The 11,152-nt window shown below is 37.2% G+C and overlaps 1 protein-coding gene across 2 annotated transcripts; it reads right to left on the bottom strand.

Moving 5' to 3' along the window:
* Positions 1-1,562: 1,562 nt before the first annotated feature.
* Positions 1,563-9,349, bottom strand: LOC124220615 (major royal jelly protein 1-like). Of its 2 annotated transcripts, none has more exons than XM_046629786.1 (6): positions 9,277-9,349; positions 4,231-4,467; positions 2,933-3,102; positions 2,636-2,854; positions 2,141-2,560; positions 1,563-1,965 (listed from the first exon to the last, which is right to left on the bottom strand). In XM_046629786.1, the coding sequence occupies exons 2-6, from the start codon at positions 4,430-4,432 to the stop codon at positions 1,693-1,695; spliced, it is 1,284 nt and encodes a 427-aa protein (XP_046485742.1). In that variant the 5' UTR covers positions 4,433-4,467; positions 9,277-9,349; the 3' UTR covers positions 1,563-1,692. The 2 variants fall into 2 exon arrangements, with proteins under 2 accessions (XP_046485742.1, XP_046485750.1); XM_046629794.2 differs by lacking the exon at positions 9,277-9,349 and adding an exon at positions 7,728-7,872.
* Positions 9,350-11,152: the final 1,803 nt, after the last annotated feature.

The raw sequence follows: 11,152 nt of genomic DNA on the forward strand, positions 1-11,152 counted from the left end.
CCCGTTAAACATACAGCGGACTTTCTTGAATACCGCGGATAGAATATAAAACATGTTCAAGTATTCGTTCTATTATAGGTACAGGTATTGTAACGGACAGCTGGTCGAGGTCACCTCCGACATCAGCTACGGCCGTAAATACGACAGATCACAACAATAACAGACGCTGACCGACGCCTCGCTGACACATACTAACTCGACGATGTACCGGCAAGGTTATGGATAAGGAAGAGACGACGACGATGTAGCAGGATGGGCGATCACGACAAGTATAAATAGGAGAACCGCGGAAAGCAGAGATGAGTAGGGAGATCTCCAACGCTCGGCTTTTCGTGATACCAGCTAGGTTGGAGTGTCGACGTGACACCTAGGCGGCCATGCACCGAAGGTGGCCCACAATCGTGTGTATATAGTAGGGTGCTTTTTTTTTGGACTATTTTTTTTTTTTTTCGGTCCCATCGTGAAATTTTGTTGGAAATACAACAAAAAAAATTCCCTGAAAGATTGAGCCCTTAATATTAATATTAAGTGCTCGCCCAAGGCATGTAAACCGCCATACTAGTACCTATGATACATGGGCAAGTGAAGAACTTGACATCTTTGAACCGGTATGGCGGATACTTAATGACGCCGGATCAGGCTGGCATGGTCATATTCGTTGATTAAACATGATTTTCTATCACTGTTCCAAAAATTAGCTCTGAGAAAGTATTTCAAAAAGGCAAAAAAAAATCACACGTTTAATTAGGTATGGTGGCCAGTTTATGACGCCGTATCGGTATGGCATACAACTCCTTCGGACTTTGGCTATCTAATGAACAATATAAAACAAGAATTGACTGTGATCTCATCACCCAAGGGCATGGTTTTTTCCGACATATTCAAAAAATTGCGCACCGCAACGATGACACTGACAGGCCGCCATACTTGCGTTTCCCTGTTACTCATAACACTGGCTAGCTTCTCAAAAAGTTTTAGCCATGAGCCGATCATACGTGCTTTTTGTTGCGGGCTCCCGGTCTATTATTGTTCGTGATTGCTTCAGCTTCGTATTTATAGGACGCTGAAACTTATGCATTGTCGACCTTCCTCATTCACACCTTGGTTTTTTCTAAGCGATACATCCGAAGTATTTCGAGATTCATCCGAGACATCTTACAGTTTCAATGATCATTTCAATTAATTAATTTAATTTTTATTTACTTAAAAACATAACCTTTTACCATGCTTTCCTCAAGAGTTGGAATTTTCTGAAATACCATATACAAGAACTTCGAAATTTTATGAAACAGCGACTATCGTAAAGTATACCTACATTCTTGGCAATTTTTACTCATTTCTAACCTTCCCGATTTAATTAAGCAACAAATCCATCTGATCTCCGTGAGCGTTCAACGAATGACGATAAAAAACGTGAGGTTAATTGGTTATTTACTTAGAAGGTCGCAACTGATGAAATCGAGAATTCATCAACCTGTAACTGATCGTAGCAGGCTGGAAACCTTTGTCGTAGTCCTATTTTTATTTTTGGTATGATCGAGGAATGTTGTGCACTAATGAAATACGATTCTTCAACCAATGTATATTTCAATGTTTCAATATATCTGTCGAATACATAAATCTCGTGTTCCGAGCTATTGGACTATTTTAAGAACACAAAGAGGAACAAGGAACTCCATGTTGGAGACAAGCTTACGTAACTTTTAGAGGTAAGTATTCCTTTTCCACTATACTATTTACAACTACAGGGCGACCTGTCGGCTCGCACACGGTGCCTTTGACGAGGGCATTGAAGTCAGCCGTCATAACTCTAAAGTTAACTTCCGTGAAATCCATAGTCTTCAGTATGTACTTCTGGAACCTGTTTGTCATGACCGAAAGTTTTTCGATTGAACAACCATTTTCCGTGATCAGTTTGACGCTGTTAATGAACTGCAAGGTAGTGTCATTCTGCGCCAGAACACCCTGAAATCATTCGTTATAATACGTGTGAGTTGCAGATTCGCGAAATATGTCATCAAATCATTGGCCAGTGTATTCTATAAGCAATGCGGTGGTGTCCATTGATAATGAGCATCATTTGACCGGAGAAAAAGATCTAGCTAATGATTTTTATCGTGAAGAAACATGGCATACGTACGACGTATTCTGATTCCAGAGGGTACTGCAGATTCCAACACACGAGTTGCCTTGGCTGAGCGAAACCAGTTACGAGGACGCCATCTTTTGAATAACCCTTCCCTGCTTCTTGACTGGATCCTGTGTAATTGGAGACGTAGAGGTTGACTTCATTCCCACACTTAGTACTGTGCAACTCCCGCAAAGTAACCGCCCACGATTTGAAGTTGGATAGGCTTTTAAAAATCATGTAGGGCTCTTTTAAAAATCCGTCCGGGGTTATCAAAAAGGCAGAAGGTCCAACTTCCAACGTAAAATTTTCTCCAGCAATACTGAATTGCGAGGCTTGTTTGGTCGGGAAGAAGACTTTTTCGTCGATTCGCCACGCGTCCATTCCATCGTAAATTACTACACCATAACTCCGCCCATCTGCGATATACACCTGCAGAAGTCGATAACGATTAAGTTTCGAAAGCATCTGGCATCATACCGAAATTGATTGTAAGAGTTGACTTACCCAGTATGTATCGCAGGCGTCGGCAGACGATTCTACGATTTGTACTTCGAGCAGTCCTTTGTAATTATTGTAAGGACTGCGCATCAGATCATCTGAGAGTTGAAATTCTTTTACCAGCCTATCATTTTTCAAGTCGAAGGCGAGAATTTTTGCCGGGCACACCCGCTCGTCTCCGATTGTACCGGAGTCGACGATCCACAATCTGTTGCACTTATCGATCTGTAAATATTCAAACACTGCACGTAAGGATACTGAATACCCAAGAAACGTCTTGCGATATTATACCTATATACTTACGACTGCTCTGTTAACGCTCGTGATGCCGGAGCAGTCTCCCGATGCTTTATGCCAGCTCCAATCTGGGTAGGGAGCCAACAACGGACCACCGTCACCGGTTTTATTGGAAACTATCGATAACGTAGCAGGGTTGTTGGAGAATTTCGGAGTTGTTATCACTTGTCGACCATCTGTAAAAATAATAAATAAAAATCAGTATAATACAATTACCCAAAGTTGTTTCTTGGGAAGAGAAGTTGTATTTAAGGAGATTAGGGAGCGAAAATGTGCCGATAATGTGATAAAAATCAAATGGTATTTTTGGAGAACTGTAACAACATACACACATTTTCTTTTTTGTAACGTTTGTATTAGAGTTTTGGCTATAAAGTTGAGGGGTCAAAGTTTGAAAAATATAAATATTCAAGATAGATATGGACAGATAAACAAGACCACGCGTCTCATGCGCTACTCCCTTATTGCCACGATTCCGAGTGAACGGTTAGAGTTTTCTGAAATTTCAAACCGCCATTTCCTTCGGGGAATATTTTTCTTTAGACCAGAAGTTTTTGAAATAACATGTAAATAAAAAATGGCGGCTAAAATTAAGAAAAAAAGGAAAACCGAATGACATTTCTTGTAATAACAACGACAATTGTAGAAAAATTCACATGGATTTAGGTTCGCTTCGTAGAGAAGGTTGATACCTTCATTTTTGGAAGAAAAAAATAAAAATTAAGGCGATATGTCAAAGCGTTTTTGAGTCATCGTGGCAAAAGTAATGACCAATGTTGTTTAGAGGAAAGCGCGTGCAAATATGTACCACACCCAAGCTGAGCCCAATTTTGCAAATTTATCAGTTGTTCTCGCGCCAAAATGATCGGAAGAGATTGTAGTCATAGAATGGAAAAGAAAAAGATATTCTCGTTTTCTCAACCCCTCAAAATTAACATCGATATATAGAACTTAAAACATTTTCAGTGAGTACCGGCTTGAACATTAGCCTCACACTTATGGTGATCAGAAATTCAACTTTCTTGTGAATCGATAATAACGGGTATAGCTTTCAGATAGTTATTGTTCAAATCTAACTTGTTATTGACAAACATAATTTTTCATCTCGCTATCAAGCGGAGTCCATATGCGTAACAGTTAAAGTTTGAGCTGGATTACTTCTAGCTGATGTAGATAAAGTTTTGAAAGAGTCATATGACAATGGTCAGATAGTATATGAGTACAACATCCTATGATATTCTTATTCATTCCAATTTATCCTAATAATGAATAGTTCTAAAGTTCACGATTAGGAAGAAAAGTACCTGGCAGTGGCTGATGGTCGAATATCACGATTGTTGCGTAGTTATAAACCCCCATGTGGATGGCATCTTGTTTTTGCTTATCGTTCTCCCATACGTAGTCGACGTATTTCCATTCGTGCTTAGTTTTCAGACCAGCCGAAGATAACCCAGCGCAGGCCAATACAATTGGCAATATCCAAATGATTCGGCATACAAATTTCATGTCGAAAAACTTACGTTGGAATTCCAGGAAATACACTGCAATTGAAAAACATGATTCTATAAATTTTGTATCTTATTTTATAATATCCCTCATTACTGCCCCACACAGCACAATATGTTTCAGAAATGTTTCAGAAATGTCTTATCAGAAACATGTTATATTCCATTGCAACATTTCAGAAATATGTCAGAAATATGTTCATGTCCGCATATATAACTAACGTTTTGTAGCTGACATATGTCAGAAATATGTCAGGAACATTTCGGTAATATGTCAGAAATATTTCCGCGATATATTTCAGAAATTTTTCAGCGATATATCTGAAAATAGTGACTGATATATTGCTGAAACATTTCCGAAAGATATAGTGAAAATATTTCTGATATATTCCACAATACATTTCAAAAATCTTTCAGGTAATAAAGAAAGTCCTGAATCTGAGTAAAATGATTAATTATATGGGCTATTCGGCGTCAACCGGATCAGTCATCTCTCAGATATTTTTTTAATTTGGCATGTGGATTGTGTAGGGGGAGTTAGATTTTTGCGCCAAAGTGCGAATCTCATAATGCAAAATTCGATTTTTTATTAACAATAACAAATTAGACTCCCATTTTTTTCAAAAATTCATAACTTCGGCAAAAAATTAGATACAATATTTTCTTTTTTTCAACTTACGCGGAAAGCTCCAGAAAATTTAAAAAAAAATACGAAATGGTAAAAAAAAGTTGTTATCAATTGTTTATTTAACAATTAATTTTTCAAAGATTTTTAAAACAGTGACTGACACCATCAAAAACTTTTTTTAAAATTCTGACATGTTCCTTGAACTGTACTACAACCTGTGAATCAATTCCAGAGGGGTGTTTTTCTTCGTTTTCGAGTAAAAAATCATTAAAGGTGTCGATGCGCATGAAATTGCGGCGCGCCGAGTCTCTACGTAACGGCGGGCGGCCGGTTGCCGTCCACCGCTACCCCGCGGTGGCGTCGCAGCGTTATTTTAGAGTCATTTTTACAATGTAGGACATGATTGGAGAATCTGAAAAAAATACCGTACCTTCACAAGGCCTGCTCAAAGCGATAAGTGAAGTTTCAAGAATGTGTTTTTATTTTAACACTTTGCCGTCCGGTGACACCACAGTGGTGACGTGCGCAAACTGATGGCCAACAACCGGCGACACCACGTGGTGTTGTGAGCACAGTATCGCTCGGGGTCTGTGGCAACACTTTAGTGTCTTTAGCTTTCTGTTGGTGTTTTGTTTCGGTAACAATAAGTTACACAAGTTATCAAAGAGATTAGTAAAACTTAACAATTTATAATCTTCAGATAATGTCAAGAACGGCCGGCGACAAGTCAAGTGATCCGAATAAGCGCTGCCGGCGCCAGGTGAATAAATATTTACGAATCGTGCGGACGGCAAAGTGTTAAAATAAGTAGCAAGTTATGTAATTATTATCATTTATGTGCACTCTCATGGTGTGTAACCGTTATTTTGAATCTCTGTAATAAAAAAACGGTGAAAAACACATTCTTGAAACTTCACTTATCGCTTTGAGCAGGCCTTGTGAAGGTACGGTATTTTTTTCAGATTCTCCAATCATGTCCTACATCGTAAACATGACTCTAAAATAACGCTGCGACGCCACCGCGGGGTAGCGGTGGACGGCAACCGGCCGCCCGCCGTTACGTAGAGACTCGGCGCGCCGCAATTTCATGCGCATCGACACCTTTAATGATTTTTTACTCGAAAACGAAGAAAAACACCCCTCTGGAATTGATTCACAGGTTGTAGTACAGTTCAAGGAACATGTCAGAATTTTAAAAAAAGTTTTTGATGGTGTCAGTCACTGTTTTAAAAATCTTTGAAAAATTAATTGTTAAATAAACAATTGATAACAACTTTTTTTTACCATTTCGTATTTTTTTTTAAATTTTCTGGAGCTTTCTGCGTAATTTGAAAAAAAAAAAATATTGTATCTAATTTTTTGCCGAAGTTATGAATTTTTGAAAAAAATGGGAGTCTAATTTGTTATTGTTAATAAGAAATCGAATTTTGCATTATGAGATTCGCACTTTGGCGCAAAAATCTAACTCCCCCTACACAATCCACATGCCAAATTAAAAAAATATCTGAGAGATGACTGATCCGGTTGACGCGGAATAGCCCATAAGCAGAATGTTTTGTGAGAGTATATTCTGCTATTTTATAATCAACAATGATAGGAATGTGCATAAAACTGAAGCTGACATAAGACGTACATACAGAGCTCTGTACGTGCCTTATACAGCTTTTTATGAAATAGCCTTGTTCTATTTGGGCCAGCTAGATACACTAAGTGTTTCATTAGGGCCCGTCTATATGTATAGCGTGAAAAATAATTATAATGCATAATAATATCCTATAATAATTATAGTTAAAATGTTAAAAACGTACAGTTTTGAATATACAGGCTTCAATCAGTAATTAACTAGTGAAAAGTAAACCGAAGTTTGATAACGTTCGGCGTATCTTCAAGTTTCAATTGATCAACAATTTAGTATAAATTAAAATTAGCCTTTATTAATAAATCGCGACACTATACGAATATCGGAATATGCATAATTTAATACTGCATAAGGCAATTATGCCGTATCGTGTGATTTTCCGTCAAGGGGGAAAATCATTATGCAATTTGAAGGATAATTATCAGGACGAATTTTTCTTTGGTGAATCATTCTGATTTGGATAAACGAAGATCTGTTAACCAAAAAATATGAGAAAAAAACCAGAAATTTCCAAACACAATTTCCACTATTTCTGACTTTTTCTAAATATTTGGTCAAACACTCTTAGTTCATCCAGATCACAATGATTCTCCAAAGGAAAAGTTATTCTGACAAAAAGTTATCCTTCAAATACGTAGCATGATTTTTTCAATTCTATGGAAAAGCAAACGAGTACTCACTCGTGAGAGGTCAACTGCGGTTAGGAAATAACCTTGTTGAGTAAACTATAAAAAGATTTAATATTATAGATGTTTCATAGTTGGGAAGTCAACGATCGTAATTATTTTATTTAATTCACAGCTTGACAAAAAATTATAAGCAGTATAGTACTTTCTGTTCACACATAAGCCGGTATTTCAATTGCATACCATTCAACACGTGGCGGCCAAGGATAGCCGATTTAGCAAGCAAACTGCAGAACCGCGTACATAGCAAATATGCACGTAAATATGTAATTATGCCAAGTAGCTAAGGATATTTTTTGGTCTAATTCTCTACACATTTATTGGAAATTAAACATTTACTTACCAAATATCCACTTTTCTTGCCACGTAGGTTTCTGTAATTTTCTCAAGAGATCCGTGGTATCTAACCAACTGTGAAACGCGGTGCGAAAGAACAAGACAGCTCGAGAATGAAGGATGGAAGAGTGCACGACGCGACGGTGATGCGCGAAAAATTAGCGCGTGACGCTCGAGCACTCGCGCTCGAGTATGCGACGTGATGCCATATTTTTAGGGTTTTTTAGCGTTTCCTCGCGGATAAAACGCGAATAAATAAGGCGCGTTAATTTGAATTAATATAAGTACGACGGTAGCTTTAATAAACATATACGTAGAATAAGAATGTGAATAAATATTATAATATTACAATTAGTGTAAACCGGTCACCCAGGAATCAAAAAGGAATGTTAATTGTTGATGAATTGTTTAGTTAAAATATAAACACTGCTTGTTTATTCTTATATAGTTCAGACGTAAATAACGAATATTTATGTATCCGTTTAAGGCGTTCGAAACCACCACCTCCAATACTTGAATATTCTAAACATTGGAATTTGGAAGTATCTGGTCAATGTTATACTGGTTTTAAAGTAAACACGCATTCGGTGTGGACCACACTTTCGGACCCGTTCTCACGAGTCCCTTTGGCATCTCCCATATCTCCCATATCTCCCAAAATAATTATTTTTTCGACCTGGGACCAACGGCATTCTATTCTTAAATGTATTCTAGATTTTTCTAGATGGTTTTCAAAAAATCGATTTTTTGAAGCCGTCACAGTGGTGTTGTCCCTTAAGAGATATTGTTCGAGAAAATTGGTAGATTCAACAAGACAAATGAGAATTATGACGCCCAATTCGTATTCCGTCAAAAAGTCTTCATTTCGGTCTTTTTGACTGGACGTAGCTCAGTATGCATAATTATTAAAGATCCATAACTTTATGAAAGGTATAAATATTGAAAAACTTTATGCACGTGTCCATTATGGAAAATTTTAAAAATGACAAATTTTATGAAAAATACTTATGTATACACACATAAATGGAAATATTACTGAAACGTTTCGAAAGTTCGGGTGACGTTATATTGCGCTTGAAATATTTCTGAAATATATTTATAATATCAAAAGTGTTATATTGCATTTGAAATATTTCTGAAACGTTTCGAAGGTACCAGTGATGTTATATTGCATTTGAAATATTTCTGAAACGTTTCGAAAGTACCGGTGATGTTATATTGCGCTTGGAATATTTCTGAAATATATTTATAATATCGAAAATGTTATATTGCATTTGAAATATTTCTGAAAGGTTTCCGAAATATTGGGAATGTTATATTGCAATTGACATATTTCAGAAACATTTCAGAAATATTCCTGAAATTATGTAATGAATCTGAAATGTTGTAACATTTCGGAAATATTTCTGACATATTTCGTGCCGTGTGGGGACGAAACAGGTTGAATGGCCGCCGTAATGAATATGTGAAATGGTCAAATTATTACGAGAGAATACACAGAGTACAGGCTTAGTTAGATAGGATAAAGTAATTTTTACTCAAAATCTGTCACTTACGTCTTCTTATATAATAATGCTGTCACCAATCGACCGTATTACTGTAGAATTTGGACTAAGATGAGTTAATCTTTCTACGCCGAGGGCTTATTTATACCCGGCGGAAACTATGATTTCTCTAAACACCATCCCTACTCACATTTCTTTGCAAGTGGTTTCAACCATGTTTCCGCCCATCATGCGGCCAAGTTTAAGTAACGCTTGACCCTATGAAACGTATGGCATACTGATGAGAGTTATTTCTGGAACAGCAATAGTATGAACGAGAGACAAGAAGTCATCGACAATTCGATAGCTGTGCGTAAAAATAAATAAGAAACAGGATGAAAGAACGAAACTTGAGCGTTGATAAGTACTAGTGTGAAACGCTTGAATGATGAATGGGAGGTAAAAAGGAAGCGAGGACAACTCAGTATCGAGGAGTAAGAAGACTAGCATATATGCGTGCCCTCGCTAAAAATGTTCCCAAATCTGTACAACTCTTTTTTCAATGGCTCTCAGTTGTTACAAACTTTGTTGTATTTGCATTTTAATTGGATAGAAGTTTTTGTTCGGTTTAGTACCGAACGCGACAGCTGTACATTAGTGGTACTGTAGATTTATCATTCATTTTCCAAAAGTTTAGCACAAGACTACGTTGTCAAATGCGAATGAAGAAGATGTCATGTGGAAGGAAGATGTTTTCAAATAGTCTTAAGGGAGTCTGCTGCTTTCGTTTGTTCTTGAATTTTTTTGAACGTTGAAAAGAGCTTCTAGAAAAATACTTAGACTGAATAACTTACTAAAAAATAATCAACGTTTGGAAGAATTTTAAATTCATTTGAGAGATGACAATCATAATTTATATTATTCAGATGCTGGCCATAGTCACTTGTGTTTTCAATAAAATTTATAAATTACCAAGAACTTGCCAATTGATCGATTGGTACAACGACTTCGTAAAAATCAGTGACCTGAGCCGGCTTTTTACAAAATTTATCCGCGTTCATCAACTACCAAAAGAAATTTTTCGTCTCTTAAGCACCCGATGTAAGAATGTATGCAAGGAATGTTTACATGTTGGAATCTTACGCTTCTGATGGGAAGCACGTAAGACGTCTCTTAAGCACCCGATCTCGTAACTAATGATAATGCATATCCGCATTTCAATTATTAGACGGTCTTTGACCGTCTTACGTGCTTCCCATCAGAAGCGTAAGATTCCAACATGTAAACATTTCTTACATACATTCTTACATCGGGTACTTAAGAGACGAATACTTTCTATTCACACATACAAAGCACAAGAAAACAAATTTGAACTAAACTGGTGATGAGAGGAATTAACGACAACAGAGTCAGGGCGGCTAGGAGGTCTAGTGGAGTAAGGCTCCGGTCAAGCATCTCTAGATACCAGGTTTGATTCCTGGCTCCGTCGTTAATTTTTCGAATTCACCAGTTTATCAATTTTATATCTTGTACCAAAAGAAATGCTAGTTAAAAACATAAGTTGTCAAAATAGCATTTTTTAGGTAATTCATTTCATTAAATAGTTTCCCGTTTACTGCTTAACTGATTTAAATTGCCAGGGCCGCCAACTTTTCACTTACACGTAGGCAGGCCTGTAAGTATTGCTTGAAAAAAAATTTTACTGGTTGAGGCTCATCTGTTCCAAAACATTATCAGATCAATCCCATCCCAAGAGAATTCTCGTTCGATAAAAAAGAATTTGGGAAACGTGATGCGAAAGTCGCCGAAAGTTGCCGGAAGATTTTAATTGGAGAGCTTTCGCGAGCATCGTAACTGTTTTCGCTCATCTGCTGTAATATTGTCAACGATTTCCCCGTCCAAACTTTTCCTCTTTTCATTTCTTCCAATCTTTTTTTTGCTCACGATG

The sequence above is a fragment of the Neodiprion pinetum genome, chromosome 1 (genome assembly GCF_021155775.2).
Source record: "Neodiprion pinetum isolate iyNeoPine1 chromosome 1, iyNeoPine1.2, whole genome shotgun sequence".
NCBI classification, from domain to species: domain Eukaryota; kingdom Metazoa; phylum Arthropoda; class Insecta; order Hymenoptera; family Diprionidae; genus Neodiprion; species Neodiprion pinetum.

Bases quoted from the DNA above. Each gene is read 5' to 3' on its own strand.
- LOC124220615 (XM_046629786.1), bottom strand. From the start codon at position 4,432: ATGAAATTTGTATGCCGAATCATTTGGATATTGCCAATTGTATTGGCC. The intron at 2,855-2,932 runs GTAAGTATATAG...GAATATTTACAG, and splicing joins CGAGCGTTAACAGAGCAGTC to ATCGATAAGTGCAACAGATT. The intron at 2,561-2,635 runs GTAAGTCAACTC...CGACTTCTGCAG, and splicing joins ACGCCTGCGATACATACTGG to GTGTATATCGCAGATGGGCG.